General features: G+C 50.1%; 1 protein-coding gene across 5 annotated transcripts in view; it reads right to left on the bottom strand.

The window, feature by feature from the left end:
- The window catches only part of SULF2 (sulfatase 2), a 130,373-nt gene that overhangs the window by 79,210 nt on the left and 23,944 nt on the right, over positions 1–27,219 (bottom strand). For all 5 annotated transcript variants that reach the window (XM_050745161.1, XM_050745160.1, XM_050745162.1 and 2 more), the window contains exons 2-3: positions 21,842–22,119; positions 2,571–2,810 (exon numbers count right to left, since the gene is read on the bottom strand). In XM_050745161.1, coding sequence (XP_050601118.1) covers positions 2,571–2,810; positions 21,842–22,119 — 518 coding nt within the window. The remainder of the gene's footprint in view (positions 1–2,570; positions 2,811–21,841; positions 22,120–27,219) is intronic.

Here is a 27,219-nt window from a genome sequence, read left to right as displayed (position 1 = left end):
GCAGCCATGCATGGCCATGTGACTTGTTTCTCACCAATGGGAAATAAGGAGAAAGGGAGTCTGAGTCTCTGACCACTTCATAGATCAGGGCCACCAGAACTTGGAATTTTATTTGACACTCCCGGTCTCTTACACACACGGCCAAACTTAAATCCAACTGAACCAACTTTGCCAGGTGGCCACATGAACACAGGGTTTAATATGGCTGAAGACTCAGCAGGAACAATTTATTTTTGGTCCCTGAGGGATTAAAAATTTACAATATATTCTAATATGTATGTACAGATCAATCTAAAAGGAAAAAATAATCTAGAAGGTTTTGAAGTCGTTATAGATTTTTGTCATTTTTCTTAGTCAACACTGATCAGTATGACATATCATACAGTTGGATCTTTAAAATATTTCCACTTTAAACAACAACCTAATATCAAACTCAAACCTGAGCTTCCTAGCTGCCAAGGCAAAGAGGGAAAGTCTACAGGGTATGTGGCACTTACTATTTAATAACCAGGAGTACACCAGTTCATCAGACTAAATGGTGCTTTCAGGGTCCTGAGTTCTGAAAGTAAGATGGGATTCCTTGTACAGAGTGGCATTCTAAATATAATGAATAAAATTCTCAGCGGCAGTTTTACAAACATGTAAATGTTCTCTGTGTCTGGCTCTTTACACTTGACATTATGCTCCCAGTCTTCTTGAGGGTATAATAATGAAGCATAGTTGAATAAAAGCACTTCTTTAGGGAGACAGCTTTTTGGTGACTTGCGTACACTCAAGCACAAGTTTGGGAAATCCACTTTAGAGAATGTTTATTCTTCAGATGGTTTGTTTTCTCAAGTTGTCTGTAAGATTTTGGAACACTAGCCTTAAGCTCCCACCCTTGGCCCTCAGAATGTCACAGAACATGTGAGCTTCCTTTCAGTCTGATGAATACGATTTCCACGCCCCCTCTGAGTTCCCATGATCTTGCATTCCATTTTGATTATGCCACAAACACCTCACCTCTGGGCAGGTCTCTTTTTTGGGCCGCAGTGGCCCTGGCTGTGAAATGAGGGGGATTGATGAGAACAAGTTTAGGGTCTTTACTGATCTGCCGGCATCCAGAACGAAAGGTTTCTTTATAGACCTTTCACCCAGAGGTTGTGGAAAGAGAGTCTGTGAGCCACATACTCACCCCTCAGACATACTTTTTTTGGCCCCCAGTATACATTAAACAGAAAGTAAGTTGTGCCGGCATATTTTAAAATAATATTTTCAGTGAAATATTCAGACTTTAAAACATTTCAAGGTTGTCACTCTTGAGTGCATGGCTGTACTTTCTGGACCCAAGTTGCCGGTGCATCTTCAATAAGGGCCCACTGCTCTGCTGCGGGCCTGCCTGCCCTGCTTCTGCTAGCAATATCCAGGCCCTCCAACCATCTAGGCATGGTAACCTCTGACACATGTGGCTTTCTGCAGAGGCTCAGGGGAACCAACAGGTGGTTGATTTTGCACAATGGCACGCACGATATACAGGAACAAGGTATAGGAACGAGGCCTTCCTAGTTCTCAGCAGAACATACTTTCTAGGTGATTCTGGCTGTGGGATGAGGCTGTAAGAAGACACACCTTACTGGCTTGCTCCCCACCCCAAAGCATCCCTGCCAGCCCACAATGTGTATCTGAGAGGTAGCTGCCCCGCCTCGAGGGCTGCAGGTTCAGGGCTGTGAACAGGGCTGAAGGAGGCATCCATCCTTCCCTTGCGGCACTCCCACCCAAACAAACCCCTTGTCACTTGGATGCAACTTCCTGGGGTTGCAACATCTGAACCACAGTATCTGATTTCACAACTGCCGCAGCTTCTTACCCAAGGTGGGGAGTATTTATTTATTTTTAATTAAAGCAAGTTAAATTAATTGAGTCTGAAGGGTTTTGCAATAGGGCTGGAGGTAAGTGACTATACTGTAATTGCATCTCTACCTCAGACAACCAGCCTGGTAGGTGAGCCTTCAGAGCCCACCAAAGACCTCCTGCAGGATAAGCAAACAGGAACCAGGTCACCCTCCACCGAGGACGACACTTACCGGGTGTGTGGACAGTCAACCACCACGTCAGCTTCTGCACCACCTTGGTTACCGCCATGTAGAGAGTGACCACACAGCCCCATATCTGTTGCCCTCCACGAATTCCCATCCCCCACCCCCATATTTTGGAACCTTCTTCCAAGCTGATGGTTTGAAGTCAACACAACAGTCCCTGATGTGCTTAATAACAATTAACAGAGGATGCAAACTCACGCACGGGCACCTTGTGGCCTCTCTGCACTATAATTCATATTTTGAAAAGACTCACTTTTTTGGGGGGGAACTCAAATTCCTTTGACAAGGTCACTTGGCATCACTACTGTAGGCAAATACATCTATATTTCTCTAATACACACAGAAATAAATGCACAACTCTGAAATTATAAGAGAGTTGCTCTAGGGGCTATCCACAATCATCTCGGGTACCGCAGTGGCGCACGGACCACACCCAGGGATGCCCGCCTCGGCTGTCTCTCCCTTCCTGCACCCACCCCCGTCCCTGCTCACCTGTCCGGTAGCCAGTGCTATTGAGGTACACGGCGAAGGTGCGGCTCTCGTGCTGCGCCTGCCAGGAGGGCGAGGAGCAGTTCTCGTTGTTGGTGTAGGTGTTGTGGTTATGGACGTACTTGCCGGTGAGGATGGAGGAGCGCGAGGGGCAGCACATAGGCGTGGTCACGAAAGCGTTGATGAAGTGCGCCCCGCCCTGCTCCATGATGCGCCGGGTCTTGTTCATCACCTGCATGGAACCTGCAAGGTGAAGGTGGAAGTGAGGCGCAGGGCAGGAGACCCGGGGGGCACCGGCACTGGGGGGACTCTCACCGTGGCATCCCTAGGTCTGGAGCGGGCACATTCTGCAGACTTATGGGGCAGGGGCCACTGGTGGCATTTGTGGACGGGGCCACTGCTGCACGGTGGGACCGACCGGCACCATCAGGGAGGACCCTGGGTCCTGAGTCTGCCTGGACACTCCTGCGGTCCAGGTCTGGAGTCTGGAGGATTTTGCAATGGTGCTGGAGGCGCGTGACTGTAAGCGCCTGTACTGTCACTGTCCTGTACTGTAATTGCATCTCTACCCGCAGGGCAGGTAAAAACCTGTTTATAAATGACCTGAGACTGGAATCAAACTGTTCTACAAATTTTAAACAGAACATTGTTTTTGTTTTTTCTTTCCGAAACCAACCACCATGTAAATTGAGGGGAGATTATACTTTGTTTTCTTTGGAACCTTCCCAAGAATTGTTTGCTCTTATTGATCTGGTCATGCCAACCTGGTGGCAAATCTTCTCCCTGAGTATTCCCTGGCTGGGGTGCCCTGCCATCAGCCACAGACCCTGCTGGCCTCTTGTCCACATGTTTCTTCGAGCCTGGAACCCATCAACCCTCACCCCAAATCCAACCCATCAGCCTAGTACACCTCTCGTAAGGAGCCTCTGGCACCACCCTGGCCGCCGGGGATTGAGAGCTCTGAGCACTCTTGCAGCGTGTGTCCTGAGCACTCTTGCAGCATGTGTCCTGAGTACTGATCATACCCCAGGCTTTGAGGTTTCAGTCATGCCTGCTCTTCTTTTCTTTTCTTTTTTTTTTTTGAGACAGCGTCTTGCTCTGTTGCCCAGGCTGGAGTGAAGTGGTATGATCTCAGCTCACTGCAATCTCTGCTTCTCAGATTCAAGAGATTCTCTTTCCTCAGCCTCCCAAGTAGCCCCCATACCTGGCTAATTTCTGTATTTTTAGTAGAGACAAGGTTTCGCCATGTTGGCCAGGCTGGTCTTGAACTCCTCACCTCAAGTGATCTGCCTGCCTCTGCCTCCCAAAGTGCTGGGATTACAGTCATGAACCACGTTGTCTGGCCATGCCTGCTCTTGTTCCTCAACCAAGCTGTAAGCAGAGCAAGACACTTAGGAAGAAAGGAAAGAAGGAAGGAAGGAAGCAAATGAACGTGTGTGGGAGCCCTACTGTGTGCAGGCCACAGTCACAGGAGGGCAAAGGCCGTGTGCTCCACTCAGTGCTGAATCCTCAGCACTGCTGCCGTGTGACACACAGTGTGTACTCAACATAGGTGTGACAAGTGCATGCTCAATTGTATGCTGTGGTTGGTGCCCAGACCTTTAGTGATTTGATGGAAACATTCCATGGAAATCCTCTCTCTTCCTTCTATGGCCATCCCTGGATTTTCCCCTTTTCCTTGCAGTTCTTAAGGTGTGCAGCAGGTTGAATGGTGCCCCCGTCCCCTAAAGATAAGACCATGTCCTAATTTCTGGAGGCTGTGAACATGACCATATTTGGAAAGATGGTGATATGGTTTGGCTGTGTCCCCACCCAAATCTCATCTTGAATTGTGGCCCCCATAATTCCCACGTGTTGTGAGAGCGATCTGATGGGAGACGATTGAATCATGGGGGTGGTTTTCCCCATACTGTTCTCTTGGTAGTGAATAAGTCTCACGAGATCTGATGGTTTTATAAAGGTTTTCCCTTCTGCTTGTTCTCATTCTCTCTTGCTTGCCACCATGTAAGATGTGCCTTTCACCTTCTGCCATGATCCTGAGGCCTCCCCAGTCCCATGGAACTGAGTCCATTAAACCTCTTTTGCTTTCTAAATTACCCAGTCTCAGGTATGTCTTTATCAGCAGCATGAAGACAGACTTAATACAGGGGGTCTTTGCAGACGTAATTAAATTGAGGATACTGAGGTGAGATTTGTTCTGGATTCCCCAGGTGGGCCCTAAATCCAGTGACAAGTGTCCACATAGGACACAAAGTGGAGAAGACGCACAGGCACAGAGGGGAAGGCCACATTCAAAGGGAGGCAGAGACTGGAGGGATGCACATACAAGCCAAGGAACAAGGAACTCCTTGGGTCCCAGGGCTGGAAGAGGCAACGAAGGGCTCTCCCCTAGAGCCTTCTGAGGAAGCACAGCCATGCTAACACTTTGATTTCGGACTTCCGGCCTCCAGAACTGTTGAGAGAGTACATTTCTGTTGTTTTAAGCCACTCAGTTTGTGATTTGTTAGGACAGCAGTGGGAAACCAAAACAGGGTCTACCAGGCATGTGAAGGCTGTGATCCCACTCACCTAGCAACCCCCTAGAGACCTGAAAACACACATTAGACCCACCACAGCCTCCTGGGGATCTGGGGAGGGCCCTCTGCTCACCAATCAGCTGCTTCTACTTTCAATTTTTACCACCAATCAAGGCACCAAGGTCTTGCCCTTGAGGTCCCAGGATTGCACACTGGCTGCCCTCCCACCTCCTGGTCTCTGCCTCAGCCGTACCCCCAGCCTAGGATGCTCCCACTCCTCCAGTCACAGGGCTACCTCTGTCTTCTTCAAAGTATTGATCAGACACCATCTTCTTGGAGAGGCCCTTCCCTGGCCTGTATTGAAACTGCCTCCCCCAACCCATAGCACTCTCCACTCTGCTTCCCCACTCCGTGTCTCTCCATAGCAGTTACTGTCCTCAAACATAAGTCATTTTGATTTCACTTATTTGTGTGTTGCTGCCTTCAGCAGAGCACTCCACAAGGGCAGGGACTCAGCCTACTTTGTTCACTGCCTAGCACAGTGCCTGGCACATCATGTGCTCAACAGACAGCAGCTACAATAACACATCGAATACTATCTTACACTCTTGGGTTTTCATATCTCAGGAGTCCAAACCAGTTGATGTCCACAGATCTGTGTGTTGGTGTCTTATAGAGTGGATTTAAAAAATTTGATATTAATAGCATCACACAGAATATCTGCTCTCCAGTTTGCCACACTCCCCTGCACTCCCTACAGTCTTACGCCACCTGAACCCACTCTCATTACCTGCCTGACCCCTGAACGCTTGGGTGTTGCAACCTTCTGGTATACCTAGGGAACTGAGAGCGCTCCAACTTATTCCTGGGGAAGAGGGCAGTCTTCTATGCCAACAATAATCATTATACTTAATAGTGGCGACTATCACTGGCGGAATGCTTATGGCAGGGCTGAAGACACTCATCACTTAATTCTGCCAATGGCCCATTTTACAGAAGAGGGAACTGAACCTGGGAGCTGAATGACTGGCTAAGGCTGCACAGCTGGGCAGGCAGAGAAGACTCAAACCCAGGAGAGGTGGGGTGCTGAGTTTCACATTCACAAAACGTTGCTGTCACACGGGAGGTGGTAACAGTGTCCTGAGGAAGTACAGCGAGGTCCCCATGCTCCTGGTTCCCTCTTGGCTTCAGTTAAGCTCAGAATGGTCCCTTGGTGACCCAGAAGGGGGCCACCTAGTGGTGACTTCATCAGGCACACCAGTGGTGGGGCGGCACAGAGTCACATCACCAAACACCAGGGACACTGGTGGTGTGAAAGGCCGCTTGGAGCTCCAGGCAGGGGGTGGCACTGACTTAGGTTAATTGCATGAGTTGGTTTCCTTCTATTTAGGGCAAGTAACCTCAGCTTTTCCTTTAGGGTAGTAGAAATCCTTCTTTTAAAAACAACAACAAACAATTACAGCCAATTTTTAAAAAGTAAGTAATAGTACAAGTGGCATACAGATATATGATGAAAATTGTGAGGGAATGATTAGAATTTAGCAATCACTGGCTTGGTACAACCGGGACCTGACATCCCTTGATATGTGGCTTGGTACAACCCTGACATCCGCTGATGTCATCTGGCTGTCCATTAGACCTCGAGTGCCACACCCACAGCCGAGCCCTGATGTCACCGTCCCTCTAGCTCCTCCCAAAGCCACTCCCCTTTCCTTTGGGTACTCGGGCAATCATCTTGGCTACGGTTCCTCCCATCTTTCAGTTCCCACATCCAATCTATCAGCAAAGCCTGTTGCTCTCTCTTCAATGTAAGCATCCACGGTCAGACCCTTGCCACCTCCCCTGTGGGCCAGGCGATCATCCTCTCTCCCTGAAATCAGGCCAACTGCTTCCTGATTGGACTCCAGTCACTTATTCCCCATGGTGCAGCCAGAGTCTCCTCTCCTGACACTCTCCGGGGCTCCTGCTCACTCAGAGGAGCCTCCTTCAGGCCATCCACAGAGAGTGGTGGGACCCAATTCCCTCCCTCCCTAACCCCATCCCCCTCTCCGCCCACTCTCTGCAGCCGCAGGGGCCTCCCCTCTGTCTGCAGACTGACCAGGCGTGCTCCCATCCCAGAGCCTTCGCCCTGCTGTTCCTTCCGCCTGGAACACCTCTCCCCTAGAGCCCTCCAGTGGTGCTCTCACCCCCTTCTTGTCTTTAGAGTTCCTTTCTCCGTGGAGCCTTCCCTGGCCCCCAATATTTTCTACTCCTTTCCTTGCCTGACATTTTCAACCCTGCACTCATCATCTAACACACGATATACTTTTATGTATTTATCTACTGATCCTGTCTTTTGTCCCCTGTGACTTCTGATGGCTCCACAGTTCTAGCCCCAAAACCTAGAACAGTGCCTGGCACGTAGCGGGTGCTCATAAATGTTTCTTAAATGCATGAGTCCAGGGCACCCCAAGTGGAATCGATCCTTTGCTCTCTGGTCCCAAACGCTAAGGAGAAAGGACGAAGCAGCTGGTAGTGACAGCTCGGCCTCTCTCGGTCTCCAGAACCTGCAGAAAGGACAAAAGCTGGCCACCCATCCGACTGGTCAGACCCTTCTCCTGGAACGAAACGCAGGGCAGGCCATCACCTGATGAAATCACCTGCAGTCCACAGCCCCCAGTGCTGCCTTGGCAAACAGTGAACAGCCTCCAGAGACATTTCTTGTTTTTAATGGGCTCAGATCCAGGGTCTTGAAATGCTTAAATCTCCTTCCTCCTCATTCCAGAGGAAGCGAGCTGTGGGGTGCTCCTGGCCAGCACTCACCCTTCCCAAATCAGCTGGCGGAGGAGCGCTGCGTCAATCCACGAGTAAAGGACAACAGTGCCCCGGAATGACAGCAGCATCTGTGCCTGGGCAGTGTTATGTGCTAAGCCTCCCCTCGGGGACAGTAACCTGCTTTATTAAAGCTGCTATAGCGACGAGGCTGTGTAAACCCACATCTCTAACACAAAAAAACATATGATCTAATCGCCTTGCCCAGCCCCGGCCCTAATGCAGAAGGACAGCTCCGATGGGAGGGAAGGACCTGAACGACACGGCCACACAGAAATGAAAAGGCCAGTTTTCAAGCTTTTCAATACAGCCGGGCCAGCCAACCTCAACTTCTTCCGTCCAACATAAACCTGGGGACATGCAGACAAAAACAGACCCGGTTTCTTTCCATGACCAAACTTTCCCACTACACCGGGCAGAGGGTGAGCTCACTCTGACACCTCTGTGACTCCGATGGGCCGGAGAGGCCTCACCCCCACCCCCATCGGTTGGGATTTAAATTTGGGGGCCCAAACCACCCAATGGCCAGAATGCGGTTTCTCCCATGACACTCCTGAACTGCCTCCCCATTCAAGGTGGCTTTTTGGGGGCCTGTGTACCCCTGTGCTATCATTTGATATTTTTATTTAACGTGATTTAAGAAAAAACCCTTTAATCTCAATCCAAGTTAACTACGTTGAGTTAGAGAATTAAGGTGCGAGTTATATATATATACATATATATATATATATTTTTTTTTTGATGCACCATCCAGTAAGTCCATCAGTGATAAAATCAATGTTTTGCTGACCTGCCACAGATGATGACGTTGCCAGTGTCATAGGAAATGCTGAATGAATTTGCTCTTCTAAAGGTCTAAGTCAGAGCAAACACTATCTATGGGGACTTAGCAAGGTGCCAGGGAGTTTCAGGATTTAAAACATGACCCCAGCCGCCCCCCCCCCTCCTTTTTTTTTTGGCCATTCCTGAGGCTTAGGTGGCTCATATCTGCTGGAGGCCTGGTTCAGCTGGGAGCAGGGGCACCCCACACCCTTCCTAGACAAATCCCTGTAGCCCCCAACTTGGGTGATTTTGATGTAGAACTAATGAGATGATCCTCCCTATGACTAGTTTCTTAAAATTACAGACATATCATTAGAGTCTGTGATGGCAGGGCCTCCCAGGGAAAGCAGCGGAAGGAAGAATGGGGCAGGGAGAAAAAGGCAGAGTCAGTAAACTCAGGACATTGACTTAAATTCATTCGAATCACTGGTTTCTCTGCCTGGACTATTGCAGTAGGCTCCTAAGCTGTTCTTCTATTCTCCATTTGGTGCCCAGAGGCCTTTGTTTCTTTTGAGACAGGGTCTCACTCTGCTGCCCAGGCTGGAATGCAGTAGTGTGATCACAGCTCACTGTAGCCTCGACCTCCCCAGGGTCAGGTGATCCTCCCACCTCCACCTCCCGAGTAGCTGGAACTACAGGTACACCCTACCACACTCAGCTAATTTTTGTATTTTTTGTAGAGATGGGGCTTCACCACGTTGTGCGGGCTGGTCTTGAACTCCTGGGCTCAAGTGATCCTCCTGCCTTGGCCTCCCAAAGTGTTGGGATAACAGGAATGAGCCACCGTGCCTGCCTGGCCAGGACTCCTTTTAAAACAGTCAGTGAGATCATCATATTCGTTTGCCCTTTGTCTTCCAGTGACCGCCTGCCTCACTCAGGGTAAAAACCAAAGTCCTCCCTCTGTTCTACAAGGTCCTCAGTGATCTGGACACTCACTCGCTCCAACTACAACTCCTACCACTCTCTCTCTCTCTCTCAAGCTTCCTCTGCTCCAGTCATGTTGACCTCTTTGTTGTTCCTCGAACACACCGAGCATGTTCCTCCCTCAGGACCTTTGCACCTGCCACTCCTCAGCCCAGACTAAGTCCCTCATTGCCTTCAGGTCTCTGCAAATATCACCTTCTCAGCAAGGCTTTCTCGGGACTGTGCTGATTAGAATCATGCCATCCCCTTCCTTCTTGCCTTTTGCTGCTCTTCCCGGTGCTTCTGTGTGAGTAAATGAAGAGTAAACATTCTTAGCGGACACGCGGGCTACAGATGGTGCCTTTGGGGTGAGTGGTCCAAATCTTGATTTTTGCTACTTCCTGTTAATCAGGCACCTTGTGCAAATGATTTAGCCACCCTGCACCTCAGTTTCCCCATCTGCAAAGCAGGGAGAATAACAGTGCCTCCTTCTCAGGGTTGTTCTGAGTTTTGAGAAAAAAAAAATTATATATATGTATATATATATATGGCTTTCAGTTCAATGCTTGACATACAGAAAGCACTTAATGCATGTCAGCTTTATCTATTTATTTGAGACAGAGTTTCTCTCGTCACCTAGGCTGGAGTGCAATGGCATGATTTCAGTTCACTGCAACCTCTGCGTCCTGGGTTCAAGTGATTCTCCTGCCTCAGCCTCCCAAGTAGCTGGGATTACAGGCTCCCACCACCATGCCTGTCTAATTTTTTGTATCTTTAGTAGAGACAGTGTTTCATCATGTTAACCAGGCTGTTCTTGAACTCCTGGCCTTAAGTGATCCACCTGCCTTGGCCTCCCAAAGTGCTGGGATTACAGGAGTGAGCCACCGCGCCTGGCCGCATGTCAGCTTTTCAACAAGTATCGTCTCACACGGAGTTAAAAAACAGAGTCCCTCTAGACTAAATCTTGTCTGCATGTGTGTTTGATTTAGGTCTGCCCAAAAGGAAAGGATTTTAAAAATTGAATGGCCTTTTTCTTAAATTGTGAGATTTCACATCAATTCAGCTTTCTGGCTTTGCTTGAAAAATGTAAAGATCTGGCTTTGATGGGCCCACAGTGGGCTGGACCCGAGTAGCGAAGGCCCACTTGAGAAGGTCCTCCTCCAGTCTTCCACGGCCCCTACCATGTCTGCTTCCTCCTTGCCAGTACCTCCCTGGCCCGGTGGGCATGGAGTTTGCAACCCTTAGCTGATTCAATTCCAAGTGAAGGGAGCAGCTAAATAAATCTGCAAAGGTAATAGTCTACTGGGGCCCAGAGACCTGCAGAGAACAGGCATTCAGTGGGGAGGCTTCCCGAGAGGCTGCGGGGTCAGGTACAGGTTGGAACAGAGCCTTGACCTGGACAGGCAGGGGATGAAGAGGGCTATAAGGTCGAGCCACAGATGGGGAAGAACCTGTGTCCTGCACTGTCCTCTGGCTACTGGTGTCCACCTAACAGGCTGGAATTCATTCAGCAGCCCTCTCCTGGCCCTCAAGTGTCCCTGGAATGTCTGCAATGCTGTAGGATCAGCTTGTGAGCTCCCTACCATGCCCAAGGCAACATGTGCGAAAGGGCTGCAGCAGGCTGGGCCCCTCAGACCTCACCAACTGCCCCAGAATAGCTCTGTCTCTAGCAAAGGGGAGAGAAAAGCCTGGGGCACAAACAGCAGAAATCGGCAGCCACACTTGGGCAAGGGAACCTCTTATTTTTCACCTAGTAATGTGTTCACTGCTGCCGGTGGCAACTCTTGCTGTGCCAGTAACTCAATCCAGAATAATGACACTGGATTCCGGGGACCTGTTGCTCAGAGGAGGCTGTTTTTCTTTTGATGGTGCAAAGGTGAGCCATTCCTGACTCTTGGACGTCACAAAATAAAGTCAAATGTTATTGCTGGTTTCAGCTATGAAAAGCCAAGCCTCCAAATCGGTTCCTAAACCCAAAATCAATTAAGCAGATGTCGAAGAGGCAGGACTGAGATTCTATTAATAAGCATCGAGTTGTCAGAGAGACCATGCAGTTAATTTTTTCTCCATTGCTTTCTGCTGCCTCTGGTTGTAGAAGTTCCTGGGAGAAAATTCTGCTACGGTAATTGTCAACCACAGCAGAGAGGTGGCGGAGCACACATGGGAAAGGGCAGGGCACACACGGGAAAGGGCAGGGCTTGGGTGTAATTGATGGGGCTCTGCAATGATTGGTCATTTCCTCTCGGAGAAGCTCCACCCAGAAATATTCCTCTAACTCGAAAGGCTACAATCACCATCCCTGGGAGGGGATATTTATTCAGTGGGGCAGGGCTTCCAGGGTATTTTCCCCACTTTTCAGAAGAGGCTACGCAGAGCTGCCCCCCAGCCAGAGGCCTGGTGGGTGACGTTTGCAAAGCAGCTTAATGTCCACCCTTCCCCACCTCTCCCAATCTGTTCCTCCTGCCCCCGCCTTCCCATCTCTGTAAATGGCACCACCATCTGCCCAACGGCTCAGCCAAAAACCTAGGAGTCATCCCCGATTCCTATTCCCTCACCCGCCCACTCACGATCCATCAAGCAAACCCTGCCGACCTTCCAAGCAGCGCCGGAATCCACCCACCCCTCTCGCTCTGCAGCGCCCCGTCCTGCTCCGTGCCACCAGCATCTCCCACCTGGACCGCTGCAACCACCACCTGATCTCCCTGCTTCCGCTCTTGTCCCTGGGCCACCCTCTGCACCCACAGCTGGGGTGTACCTCTGAGAACACGCACGCATAGCTGATCAGCTCAGAACATTCCGGGGTCCTTCCATCGGGCTTGCAATCAAATCCAGACCCTGCTGCACAGCCTGCAGGGGACCACCGGGTCTCCCCTGTCTGCTCTCTGCCCCCTTCCCCATCCTCCTCCCCTTCATTCCCAGGTCCTGCTGCCCTCCTCCAAGGTCCTGGCAAACCTGTTGCTGCCACAGGGCTCTTGTATGTGCCGTGCTTCTGCCTCGGGTTTCCACGTGAACATCTAAACATCTCCTCATGACGCAGGTCTCTCCGGTGTTCGGCCGCACAGCCACGCCTCCCACTGCTGGAGGAGCTGTCCTCGCTGGGACACTTGCTCCTGATCTCTGGTGTGGCTGAGACCCTCAGTTGCCCACCAGTATCTCTTTCCCCTTCTTCCTCTGATCAGGCCCTGACTTTATTTTCAATGCACCCATCGAGGAAACATTTCCCAGATTCCCTTATGGCCAAAGATGTGCCAGGAGTCTGCCTGTGGCCTTCCAGCCCTGCCCTCTGTCCAGTTCTCCACCCCAGGGCACTGGCCTGGAGGTGCTGGTTCAACAAGCCCCTTCACTCCCTGGGCTCTGGGTTGGATTTGACTGACAAGGGCCCCTGGCAGGAGAATAGCGAAAGAAGAAAGTGAGGTTGGCAGACAGATTCCTCCACCTTCCTCCCTGTGGTGCCAACAGAGGGTGACAGCTCTTGTGAGGTGACCCTCTGTGCCTCTGGGTTCCAGTAACCTCTTGTCCCACTGATGCTAATTAGCCTGGGGCACACTGCATTAGCCCTAGTAGTTTCCTCACACTTGCTCACACTTTAGCAAAAAACACTTAAACCGCCTTTGAATGATTCAAATTTGCATGTGCTTTATAATTCTTGCTGAGATCAAGTGGCTAAGTAAATAAGATCTATTCGTGTTGCATGTGACTTCTGAAGTGGGTTCTTCTTTCTGTATCCTGCCCTTCTGCCTCTGCTTCCTTTTTCTTGCTGCCTAGAATGTGGCTGTGACAGCTGGAGCTCCAGCAGCTGTTCTAACCACAAGGTGACTTTGCAGATGGAAGCTACGCACTAAGTATGATGGAACAGAAAGGCAGAGGAGGAGCCTGGGTCCCTGATAACCTTGAAGCCACCAAGCCAGTCCTAGACTGCCTACCTCCAGACATCTGCATCATTCTGTCTTGTTTAAGCCGTGTTATTTTATGTTTGCTTTTACATGCAGCCAAATCTAATCCTGATACACTTAACTTCCAGAACTCAAGTGATCTCTCAAATGTTGCTGAATTGAAAAAAAAATCATCTTACAGGAATGTGCTTGGCAAGCTGAACACCAGTGTGGGTCCAAATGAGCCTCTCTTCTTTCTGAGATAACCTGCATCCACATGTTTTTCCTCCTCTAGTGATCAGTGGCAGGAAGGCCAGGAGGTGGGATCTCAGAGAAGCTGAGCTGGAAGTTAGCACCGATCTGGCATCTGGAATCTGGGCATGTTGTCCTGGGCTTCCAGCCATTTGGCCCCTACAGAGAGTACTTGAGCCTGCGATTTGGAATTGATCTCCTGGATATCAGTCAGTGGCACAGGGTGTGGTTTCCTTGTGTTCACAGATGGAAAGTGGAGAACAGGAGGCCGGCCAGACCTCTGCTACGCCTCTCTTTCAAAAGCCTGCCTCTCCCACAGGACAGGTCTCCAGGCTGGATCCCTGCAACTTTCAGGATCTGGGAAGAGTCTCAGATTCAGCGAAGCACAAATAAGCACACAGTTTGTATACGATCCCCACCCTCCCCCTACTCTAAGCCCACCCAGGCCTGGGCCTCTCTCGTCAACGTCTGACTGATGTGGCTGCCTACTGGACAGTTCCTGTTGGCTTTTCACAGGCACCTGCAACTTCCCAGGTCCAGAACGGAGCTTTCTTTACTTACTGATTGGTTTATTGATTTATCGATTGAAACGGAGTCTCATTCTGTTGCCAGGCTGGAGTGCAGTGGTGCGATCTCAGCTCACTGCAACCTCCGCCTCCCGGGTTCAAGCAAATCTCCTGCCTCAGCCTCCCGAGTAGCTGGGACTACAGGCGCCTGCCAACAGGCCCCACTAATTTTTGTATTTTTAGTAGAGATGGGGTTTCACTATGTTGGCCAGGATGGTCTCGATCTCCTGACCTTGTGATCCGCACATCTCGGCCTCCCAAAGTGCTGGGATCACAGGCTTGAGCCACCGCACCCGGCCCAGAGCTTCTAACCATGGCTTTCCCCATCTGTATACACAGAAAATCCATTCTCATGGTTTTTCAGGCCACAACCTTGGAGTCATTCTCAACTCTTCTTTCCCATCCCACATCAGTTCCATCAGCAGCACTTGTATCAGCTCTACCTTTGAACTATGATCAGCACTTACTACTTTCCTCACTCTGGTCTGAGCCGCCATCATCTCATGCCTGGACCATTGCAACAGACTCCTCACTGGGCTCATCTCACACGTGGACTGTTGCAGTAGACTCCTTACTGGACACCCTGCTCTCATTACACCTATTCAGTCCACTCTTCTAGAGGCGTCCTTGGAAGACACAAATCAGGTGGTGTTCCTCCTCTGCTCAATGTCCTCTATTGTGTCCATCTCACTCAGAAAGCCAAAATCCTCCTCCCATTCAAAGGCTCATGCCCTGCACGGTCCATCCAACCACCACCTCCCCATTACCGCTCACTCTTCCTGCTGTCCTTGTGCACACTGCTCTGGCCTCTTTGCTGCTCTGAGCCTGCTGGCACAGTATCTGCCTCAGGGCCTTTGCACACACTGTTCCTTATGCCTGGAGTGCTCTTCCCCAGGGAACCCCCTTGACTGGTTTCCTTACCTCCTTTGCTCAGATTTCCCCTTCCCAATGAGACTACCCTATAGAAAATCCCAGCGATTCTTTTCTCCACCTTTCTTCTGGTTGATCGTCCCTCCTAGCTTCCCCTCCTGGCTTTATTCTCCTCCTCACTTTCTGCTCTCTCGTGTACTATAGATTTGATGTGTCTTGTTAACTCTTATATTAAGAATGTAAGCTCTGTTTAGTTTGTTTGCTGTTGGATCTCCTTTGGCACACAGTAGGTGCTCAGGAAACATCTGCTAAATGAATGAGTCTGGTCCAGTTTGAGCAGCTGCTTCAGAGAGTGCCACGTGAGGGTGTCACAAGCATCTCTCTAAATGGACTGCACACCAGCTACCTGCCTTCTTCTGGCGCCAGCTTCTGAATTTTCCTTTAGGGAACTTGCTCTATCCCAATCCCAGTCCTCGTGGTTCAAGTGGGGTTGGCTTCAGTCCTGGCTCCAGGAATGCGCACATGACTCCATCCGGCCAACCATTGTTTTCCATTCCCCTGAATCTGGTTGACCAGAAGTCCCAGACAGTGTCAGACCAGAAAGACTCAATTTGGGGACCGTCTTCTAGGTGAGAGAAGCTCTTTCCACAGGGATGGTTTGCACCTGTATGGTGTTCATGTGGGTCTAGCAATGCCAGGAACGCTGCCTGGAGAGCTGGCCTGAGAGTGAAGCTGACTTGGAGGAAAGCTGAGATCAGGGAGAGATGGAGGAACAGAGGCCATCCAGAGACAAAGCTTCTGGATCCAACTGCACCTGAAGCTCAGTGTATACTTGGACTTACTTATATGAGTCCAATAAAGTCTCCTTTTTGTTTCCTCAATCCTGCTTGAGTTTACATCACTCGTAACTGAGAGAATCTAGGCTGACAAAGAGTGGTTGTGACACAGGGATTTTTAACATCCAGTGGAATGCTGGTTCCCCTGGTACATTTGCAGGACCCAAAACCACCACTCAGTTGCTTTTTGCAAGCCATGATGGTGCAACTCTGTTCATCGGCAGAGGCAGTAACAGCAGAAGAACCCATGGCAAACTTGATGGACAACTGCCACTCAAATTATGGGGTATGTCGCCATGCCAGGCTCACACATACCTGGCAGAGTGGGCGCCGGCTCACCTGCATGAGTGTGGGCGGCACTCACCCCACTGTCAGCCAGAGGAGACTCTAACATAATGTTGCTGTTCAGTGCCATGAGACACTTAGATTTTAATGTCATTTTGATATGTAAAGCTTGCTATAGACAAACAACACGTGGCATTGGCCCAGGGTGCTCTAACAGACGATGGCTTTAACAACCCAAGTGAGAGCAAACAGTCACACATGACAGGTGCCAGGTATTCAGTCCTCACAAGAATGCCAGGGAGACGGATCATCATCTCCACTTTATAGATGAGTAAACTGAGGCACAGAGAGGGCAAGTCTTTCCCAAGGGCACACAGTCAATGGTAGAGTGAGGATTTGAACCCAGTGGCTAATGAGACAGCCTCTTACCCTTGCAACTTTGCTCAGAGTATTTTCCTTTAAAGATGTTCTGAAAGGTTGGGGGCAGCAGCTCACACCTGTAATTCCAGCACTTTGGGAGGCCCATGGGGGCGGATTGCTTGAGCTCACGAGTTTGCAACCAGCCTGAGCAACATGGCAAAAGCCCATCTCTAAAAAAAAGAGAAAAAAAAAAAAAAAAAAAACTCCCAAAATTAGCTGGGTGTGATGTGATGGTGTGCACCTGTAGTCCCAGCTACTTCGGGGGCTGAGGTAAGAGGATTGCTTAAGCTCGGGAGGTTGAGGCTGCAGTAAGCAGTGATCACGCCACTGCATTCCAGCCTGGGTGACAGAGCGAAACCTTGTCTCAAAAAATATAAACAAATAAAGATGTTCTGAAAGGCAAAGAATTCTTCTGAAATGCAAACATTAGGCCAGGCGTGGTAGCTCACACCTGTGATCCCAGCATCTTGGGAGGCCAAGACGGCGGATTGCCTGATGTCAGGAGTTCGAGGCCAACCTGGCCAACATGGTGAAACCCCGTCTCTACTAAAAATACAAAAATTAGCTGGGCATGGTAGCAGGCACCTGTAATTCTAGCTACTTGGGAGGCTGAGGCAGGAGAATCACGTGAACCCAGGAGGCGGAGGTTGCAGTGAGCCGAGATCGCGCCACTGTACTCCAGCCTGGGTGACAGAGTGAGACTCTATCTCAAAAAGAAAAAAAAAAACAAAACACAAAAAAAGAAATGCAAACACTGCATGTAGTCTCGCGGGGCACACTTCAAATCTGACCATCTGAGGGGCCCCTAAAAGGCAACCATCTCTGCCTGGTGTGAACACTCAGGAAAATGAGCACTAGGGAATCCACCCCGATATTCTGGGGTTTGGAGTCTGGCTGTATCCTTAACCCTCTGACACAAGGGCCACCACCAAGTGGTGCCCATGTAAGTGGGGCTCTCACATCAAAAGCTTGAGAAAGTTCTTCTCTTTTCTAGCCTCTATCCTGCTGATCAGGTCAAGAAGAAAGTCTGGCAGGTGCTACTTCACCTTTAACACTGCTTCTGAAACTGCCCATCGCCCTCATTACAGCAGAGCCACACCAGCTTTGTGGGAGGCAGCATCTTGCTGACATTTAAAAACACTACTTGGTTTTCACTGTGTTTGGTTTTGCAGTGATCCTTTACCGAACGCAATGTGTATTGTGTTTTTCCTTTACAGTCAGAATTTGGAGGTTTCTTTTAAAATAATATTTAAGCATCAAAAATAAGTCCAGTTAAAGAAATTCTCAAGTCATACATCAGAACTGGGATGCTGCAAAAATTCTCTTGCTCCAGGCCAGAATCATGTCTTAATCCTCTTGGTGTCTCAGAGCCTGTCAGAGCCCCAGCGGCTCCCCAGAGGTTTAGATCAAATTAAACCAGTAAACCCTGGCAGAGCCCACAGATTCTACAGCCTCCCTGAACAAAGGACGTCTGCAAACGAGACCTTCACCTCCACGTGCTTCCCTCTTATTCTTTTGGAGCGGAAGGCCAGCAGAAGTCCGCTGGTCTCTGAGGGTCACCGAGACACAGGGATGTCCCCAACTACTCTAAACATGTAATGATAATTTAGGCCACTTACAAACTAGTATGGCCCTGGAAGCAGTTCCCCTGGGCATTTGACAATTTCAAAAGACAGCTCAGGGAATCAAATGCGTGCAGGGAAAGGAAAATCGAATATACGTGGTACAGTTCCGACCCCCGAGCCTTGCAATTAGGAAACAGAACAAGTCCCTCATCTTGTGTATCTGGCACCAGTCCTCCCAACAGGACCCTAATGAGGATGGACGTCTGTTCTCTGTCCTGGGACTGGAAAGAATCCTGGGATTATCTCAGTTGAGAAGTCTCCAGTCCAGAGGGCTGTCAGAACTGCTGCACGGATGAGCAGAAAATAGCAAATGATAAATTTTTTAGGACCACCCGCTGCATGCCAGTTGTAGCAGACTGTGAGATAATGTATTGGGCTTTTTTGGGGCATGCATTATTGATCTGGGTCTGTCTAGTGGTTTATAAAAAGCCCATCATGCTCCTCCCACAACCACCTTCCCATCCCTCACCTCCTGAAGGAGGCTCAGTCTCCTTCGAAACCCAGTGCTGCTGGTAGAAGAGGTCTGGCTTGTTTGCAGAGGGCAAGACTTGCAGGCCCTGATCTATGCTGTGTAATGCTATTGGGCAAGAGCTGACACAGGCCACTGAACACCAGGGGCTCTAAACCCACGGCATCCACCTCCTAGAATTTATCCTTCAGAAGCACTCCCTTGCCTGCGCAAAGATGCCTGTTAAAATTTCCAGCAACAATATCTGTAACAGTGAAAAACTAACAAACGCACACACTACCAATCTGAAAACAACTCAATATCCACCCCAGGAATCTGACTAAACAGAGCAGTGGCTAAGATCACGTGTTCTGGGTTCAAATCTTGTTTTTCTCTTTTTTTCTGAGATGGGGTTTTGTTCTATTGCCCAAGCTAGAGAAGTGGTGTGACCTAGGCTCACTGCAGCCTTGACCTCTTGAGCTCAAGTGATCCCTTCACCTCAGCCTCCCACTAGCTGCTACTACAGGTATGTGCCACCATCCTTGGCTGATTTTTATATTTTTTGTTAAGATGGGGTCTTACTATGTTGCCCAGGCTGGTCTCGAACTCCTGGCCTTAAGTGATCCTACCTCCTCAGGCTCGCAAAGTGCTGGGATGTGAGCCACTGCACCCAGCTCAAATCAAGTTTAATAACATTCCAGCTTTGCAAACTTGGACAAGTGGCTTCTCTCTGCCTCAGTTTTTCCATCTGTCAAATGGAGAGAAGAAATCTCTGTATTTTAAGTCAGCCGCGGCTTTCTTTGTTCTCCTTGCTCCTGTGTCTACTTCATATCCGTGGCTCCTTTCCTTGTATGTGCATACACTGTTGGTTTCCTTACATCTGCATATGCAGTTGGTTTCTTTTTATCTGGATACACTGCTGGTTTTATTCACAAGTCACAGGCAAAATTCAGTGAGATTCAGACATGAGACTTAGCTGGATCATGTTGCAAAAATGTGTTGTTCCTAAGAGTGGGTATTCAGTCACTCACCTGTTGATTCGGGCCCCAAACTAGGAGTTGCCCTTGAAATGTCTCTTTTCCTTAACCCGCATACCTAACCCATTGATTTGTTTATTTCCCAAACATACATCAGGTGGGATCGGGTCTCCGCGCCCAGGTCTGAGCTTCCATCATCACTGCCCTATCACGACATTGGCCTCTGAATGGGTGTCCTGTTTCTGCCCTTACCCCTGCAATTTAATTTCATCAAAAGAGCTGGGGGGATCCTGTTGGAACCTAACTGAGGTCACGGCCTTCCTCTTCTTTTTTTTTGAGACGGAGTCTCACTCTGTCGCCCAGGCTGGAGTGCAGTGGCCGGATCTCAGCTCACTGCAAGCTCCGCCTCCTGGGTTTACGCCATTCTCCTGCCTCAGCCTCTGGAGTAGCTGGGACTACAGGCGCCCGCCACCTCACCCGGCTAGTTTTTTGTATTTTTAGTAGAGACAGGGTTTCACCATGTTAGCCAGGATGGTCTCGATCTCTTGACCTCGTGATCCGCCCGTCTCGGCCTCCCAAAGTGCTGGGATTACAGGCTTGAGCCACTGCGCCCGGCCTTGCCTTCCTCTTCTTAAGGCCCCCTCATCCATGTCTATTTTACCAAGAATCAAACTCAAAGCCTCCACCATGGCCACAAGGCCTGGTGCGACCCGGGCCAAGTTGGCTCCTCAGCCTCATCTCTCTCCATCATGGCCCCACTCCCTCCACTCCGGCTCCCTGGCACTTTTTGTTTTTGGCTCCAAACCACCGAGCTCATTTCTATCTCAGTATCTTTGAATTTCCTGTTCTCCCCACCTGGAATGAGCCTCCCCCAGTTCTCTGGCTCCTGACACAGTGCACTGAATGGAACAAATGCGTAATAAACATCTGCTGGATGAATGAACGAACGTGCAGGGCATCGGAAATTCTAGGCATGACTACAACCGAAACAGTGTGGGGGCTACACAACGTCAGATCAAGAAGCTCTGAGGTCCAGGTGCTGCCTGCCAGACCTCTCTGCAAAATTCTGCAAGAAACAAAACACACCTTTCTGGCCACAGTCTGCAGACTCCCCATAGTTATCAAATCTACCTCATTCTAAATGCTGCCAGGAGATAGGTATCCTATGTGTCATATGGTCAATAAAAGCTCTGGGCTCTGACTGCTTCCTCGCTACAAATTCTTCTTGCACTGAGAAGCTCCCGGAGGAAAAAGTCTATACTTGTGATCATTAATACAAAGCATTGCAAGGAACAGCTTGGTTTTATGTAAATTACCTTTTGCTGGTAGCCAAAAGACAAATTCAGGTTGTCAAGGCTAACCTAGTCAACCTTTACATTTGTTGCCACCAACAACGTGCTGTTATCCTTTGAGAATGGATGGAGGCCGAGGGACCACCTTTCATGGGATCAATGATTGGCAGTCTTTGCCACAACCCACAAGAGCCTCCAAAATCTGGTTCCAGGCTCATGTTTCATCCTTTTTTTTTTTTTTTTTTTTTTTTTTTTTGAGACAGAGTCTCACACTGTCACCCAGGCTGGAGTGTCGTGGAGTGATCTCCACTCACCACAACCTCTTTCTCCTGGATTCTAGAGATTCTTGTGCCTCAGTCTCCTCAGTAGCTGGGGTTACAGGCGTGTGCCACCATGCCCGGCTCATTTCTGTAGTTTTAGTAAAGACGGGGTTTCACCACGTTGGCCAGGCTGGTCTCAAACTCCTGACTTCCGGTGATCTACCCGCCTCGGCCTCCCAAAGTGCTGGGATTACGGGCGTGAGCCACCGCACCCAGCCTGTTCTCTTTAACTCTTTGGAGAAATCCAGGAATGGTTCTGCAACTGGAGGAGGGTAGAGACCCCTAACCTTGAGGACCCAGTTGTGACCCCAAACACGTGTGGGTGCCATGTCTTGGTTTCAACGAACTCAAAAATGACCACTACGAATCAACACCACCACCTCGCCTCAGGAGCCTCAGCCTAACCCAGGGACCCTGCGCCAAGAGGCCGAGGTGCCACCCTGGGGCCCTGAGGCTTACCCAGCTCCACGTCCTGGTCGTCCGTCAGCACCAGGATGATGTTGGGGCGGATGTTCCTGCGGTCCCTCTGAAACCTGCCTTTCAGGCGGTGGTGCGACAGGAAGGCCGAGCTTCCGCCCAGCAGGGAGAACACCGTTGCGGACAGCAAGCACAGCACGAGGCTCGGGGGACCCATCTTCTGTTTTGGCTGATCTGGTGCTTCTTTTGGTATGCAGGAGTCTGAAGTTGCGTCGTCTGTGGCTTTGTTTCTTTTCCCTCGTCCCTCTTTACTCGCAGATCTAGAGGAGGAGGAAGAATCAGGTCAATATTTACGTCAAGGCTGCCGGCTGCTCATTCTTGCATAATGATTTGTACGGTGGCTGGCATGAACAATGGGAGTTTCTTTGAACAGGGGTGGCTATGGCAGAGTGAAAACTCAACTCCGCTGAAGTTAGCAAAGTCTTTACAATTTGCTTGGTCAACAAACGGGCAGAAAAGCCTTCTGTGGCCACTGCTGCAGAAACAATTTCTTCCCTGGACCCAGTGAGCCTCTGATGTGTTGGTGGCAGCCCAAGACCCGAGTCAGATAATAGCTGTCTCTGAATAATCCACCCAATTCCACCACCAAATCATCCCCAGGGAGAGGAGCAGCAGCGGGCTGGTCTCAGGGAGTGACTATTTGCGTCCTCTTGTATCTGCCCACACCGTGGGGTACGGAGGTGAGGGAGATGAAGTTGCAGTTCCCTGTCAGTGGGGGATTCAATCAGGGCTTTAAATGAGAGCCTGGAGCTGGACGTTTTGGGCTGGACAACTGGCATGTTTGAGTGCCAGATCTTCCACTCACTGGCTCACTTTTTCCGTGAGCAAGTCCGTTTGGAACCTCGGTTTCCCCATGAATAAAATGGGTAGACAGGGCCATTGTAAGATTTCAGTCTGCTGGGGATGTGCCTGAAAGCCCCTTGTTAAGGGATCTTGTAATTGGGTAAAAAGGTATTCCTATTAGTTTTTTGTTTTGTTTGTTTTGCTCGTCGCTCAGGCTGGAGTGCAATGGCGCAATCTCGGCTCACTGCGACCTCTGCCTCCCGGGTTCAAGCGAGTCTCCTCCTCAGCCTCTGCAGAAGCTGAGGTTACAGGCGCCCGCCACCGCGCCCGGCTAATTTTTTGTATTTTTAGTAGAGATGGAATTTCACCATGTTGGCCGGGCTGGTCTTGAACTCCTGAACTCAGGTGATCCCCGTCTTGGCTTCTCAAAGTGCTGGGGTTATAGGTGGGAGCCACTATGCCCAGCCTAAGTTGCAGAATAAACGAAATGACAATAGAGAAAATTGAGCGCTAACACGTGGAGGGGAACGACCTGCCACGGGCCACTGTGCCTTCAGTCACCCCCCAGCCCCAGGTCAGACTAGGTCACCAGCAAAGGTGGGTGCAGGGAGGTGGGGACGCGACTCTGGCTCGAGCAGGTCTCTAATCTCGCCCTGCTCTTTGCTCTCTGCGGTCATTTTTTCACTTCTTGAGGAAATGAGCCTTCAAGTCCTATCCAGATATAGACTTCTGGTATCATTTATTTAAAACGAGAGTGCAAGTGAGACAGCCACAGCCTGCAGATGCGCCGGGAGGAAGCCAAACGCCATGGGGGCAGCCGTATCGCTGTGACCTTGAAAGGGTCTGTTTGTCCTTGCCCTCCGTGGAGGAACCCCGGCCATCAGCTCAAAGTCATGACTCAGAGGCTCAGAAAGGGCTCCGGTTTCGGCAGGGGGATGTGCTGCCTGCTTCACCTCTCCTGGGGACTGCAAGGCGGCCTGAGGGGTCTCCTGCCTCCCTCTTCCCTGCCCCCATCCTCCATTCTTCCCAGGGCAGCCGGAGGCATCTTCCTAAAACACAGATCAGATCCCAGCACTGGGCAGGGGAGGGCACCGTGCCTCGTGCAGGTGGAGACTGAAGGGGGTGCTCACTCCCAGGCTGTACAAGTGCCAGGCACTCACCTCGCCTTAGTGCCAGTCCTGTGCTCACCTGTCGCACCTTCCCTGGCTGCTCATGGCTCACAGGATAAAATGCAAACTTCTCGACAGGGCTGCCTGGGCCCGTGAGCTCTGGCCCCTGCCCACTTCTCCCCGACCTCTCCTTTCTAGCCCCACTGGCTTCTTTCTGCTGAATGGACAAATCAAACTGCTCTCTGCCCCAGGGTCTTTGCACCTGCTCTTTTAAAAAATAACTCCTGCGGCTGGGCGCGGTGGCTCACGCCTGTAATTCCAGCACTTTAGGAGGCCGAGGTGGGTGGATCACCTGAGGTCAGGAGTTCAAGACCAGCCTGACCAATGTGGTGAAACCCCATCTCTACTAAAAATACACAAATTAGCTGGGCATGGTGGCACACGCCTGTAATCCCAGCTACTTAGGAGGCTGAGGCAGGAGAATCGTTTGAACCTGGGAGATGGAGGTTGCAGTGAGCCGAGATCATGTCATTGCACTCCAGCCTGGGTGACGGAGTGAGACTGTCTCGAAAACAACAACAACAACAACAAAAGCTCCTGCTTTGTACTCCTGGCTCTTTCTGTCAAAAGAGCAAACGTCATCACCTCAGAGAGGCCTGCCCTGACCACCCCATTTAAAGCGGGGCCCCCAACCCAGGCACTCTGCATTTTATAACCGGTTTTATTTCTCTTGTAATCACTACTACGGCCTGCAATTTCTTATTCATTGTCCAATTCTTCCCCACTAGGGGGTCAGCTCCCTGAGGACAGAGACAGGCTTATGTTATTCATGGCTGTCTCCAGGCCTTGGCACAAACAAATACTTAGGTAAATAAAGGAATGGAGGTTCTGTTAAGGTCCTTTGAGTTCTGCAGAGTGAGGGACGCTGGACTTGGCAGGCCCATGCCATACCTTGGGTCTACATGGCTCAGAGGTGTCCATCAGTGATGCCTTGCCCCAGCCACCCTCTATGAACACCAACGAGGAGCTGGCCACTGTGTTCTCTGGGCAGTGCTATGGTTGAAAAATCCCAGCAAGGGTCCCTCCTGCTCCATTTCTCCCTCAACTCTGCTTGGGACCCTGGGAGGCTGAGCTCTATCAATGGTGCGGTTGGCACATCCCTGCTCTCTGGCTTCCGGCTGGGAGGCTGCAGCATGGGAGGTGTAGGAAGTCAGTGTATTTCTTCTCCCTCCCGCACGCAGTAGCTCCCCAGGCAGTAGTCTTTGTGTCTCTGCATGTGGATGCAGCTCCTGCTGGGGACACCTCCAGGCTCTACTGTCTCCCCAGTTCTGAGTTCACCTCTCCCTCCTCTTGCCCCATCAAGTCTAGGGAAAGTAAGGGCTCCTTTTGCTACCAGTTCCTGGGTGCAGCATCATTTCTTTGCTCCCTTCGCCCACCTGCCTCTGAAAATAGTGCTTTCAATCAACTCTCCCAGCTGCCCCGATGCGCATCCTAATTTACTTCATTCAGGGACCTGTATCCTGTGTCAGGCTGGCCAGGACAGCATGTCTCCCTTCTAGCACCTCCCCTGGAAGCAGGGAGCAGGCTCCGCTCAATGCCTCCTTCCCAATGGCTCTGAGAGAGAGTCACAATTTCAGGGGAGCTGGGGACACACTCAGTGCAGTTGTCTGACATGAGAACTGTGAGTTTCACGGGACCAGAGGGCGAACAACAGCTTCCTTCTCAATCTCTCATCTGCAGAAACATACACCTCATGACAGCCAGAGCCACTTCGGCGACTGTTTGCTGGGCACCTGCTTTGTGCCACGTGGTGTGAGAGTTAAGGACATGGACTTTGGAGTTACTTGCTGAAAGACCCTGAGCTAGTAACTTAGCACCTTTGTGCCTCAGTTTTCTCCTCTATGAAATGGGTGTGCAGGATTAAATGTGTTGATATAGTGTGCTGGGACTAGAGCCTGGCCATGGTACTGACTGGAATACATAATCCACAGTGTAAACCATTATTAGATTGATCCTACCACTGCAGTTGTCCTGCTTTGGGCACTCTGTGGCATCTCCTTCAACCTCCACCAAGGCTCCCTCCTGCAAGTACTATTATTAGCTCCAGAGAAAACTGAGGCTTCATGACTGTCCTAAGGCCACCCAGAGAGAAGATGGCAGGGATGGGATGAGAATTCTGCCTTCCCTCACCGTTCAATGTGGGCTTCTCATCACGAAACTCAGATTTCCCAACTCTTTCCATTCAAAGACCACAGCCCTGATTTCTGCTGAATCTGCAGAGCCCTTCAGTGATTATTTGCTTAATGTGCTTCTTTAAATGGCCTCATTTCAAAATAAAAATACAAACACATGTTTTGGGAAAAGAAAACTTCCTATCCAAAGATACATGGAAAGTGGACATCGCTTCCCTGTAGAGCTAATTGTACAAATGAAAGTCAAAGAAAGCTGAACCAGTGGAACTTGATTCAAATAGCGTCCCAGGCTTCGCGTGCCCCCGTGCTCACTCTCTCTTTTAAAGTGAGATTAGCAGGTGTTGAAAGGAGTCAAAGCACATTAGCACCATCTGAGACTTTCTGCTGGAGGTAACTGGAGGCTGAGACAGCTGAAAAGGAGACAAGCTCTAGCCGTTGAATCAGTCCCTGAACCACCCCAAATCAGAGTAATCCTCCAACCATGTTGTTTATCCGATAGGGTTTGGCTGTGTCCCCACCCAAATCTCATCTTGAATTGTAGCTCCCGCAATTCCCACATGTTGTGGGAGGGACCTGGTGGGAGATCACTGAATCATGGGGGTGGTGTCCCCCATACTGTTCTCCTGGTAGTGAATAAGTCTCATGAGACCTGATGGTTTTACAAAGGGTTTCCCCTTTCGCTTGATTCTCATCTCCTCGTCTGCCATCATGTAAGACGTGCCTTTCGCCTTCCACCATGATTGTGAGCCACGTGGAACTATGAGTCCATTAAATCTCTTTTTCTTTATGAATTACCCAGTCTCGGGTATGTCTTTATCAGCAGCGTGAAAACAGCCTAATACATTATCAGTGGCCCATGTCCCTCCGTCGGGAAACACTATGGCATGCTTTGCACTTGAAACTATGGGTGCACCAGCCAGCGTGCACATTCACGTTCCTTCAGAGACACAGAAGTGCAGTGCTAATATTGGGAGAATTCCGATGGGATACCCTACAAATAGTAACTCTCTGAACCCAGAAACCAATCCTCGTAGGAGCTTTGTGAAAGCTTGCAGCACACTCCAGTCTCTGCTCTGAGCTGTTTGCAGGTGTCAACCCAATTAATATGCACACCCAGCCGTCAGTATTCCACCCATTTTATGGATGAAGCAGCAGAGGCACAGAGTTAAAATCACTTTCCCACAATCATATGGGTATGTAAGTGGCAGAGCACGGGTTCAAACCTAGTCTGGCCCGATTTGGGCAGCTCAACCAGGACCCCCTGGAAGCAGATCTT

The sequence above is a fragment of the Macaca thibetana genome, chromosome 10, assembly GCF_024542745.1.
Source record: "Macaca thibetana thibetana isolate TM-01 chromosome 10, ASM2454274v1, whole genome shotgun sequence".
Taxonomy (NCBI): domain Eukaryota; kingdom Metazoa; phylum Chordata; class Mammalia; order Primates; family Cercopithecidae; genus Macaca; species Macaca thibetana.
This window is presented reverse-complemented; position numbering and strand designations above follow the sequence as displayed.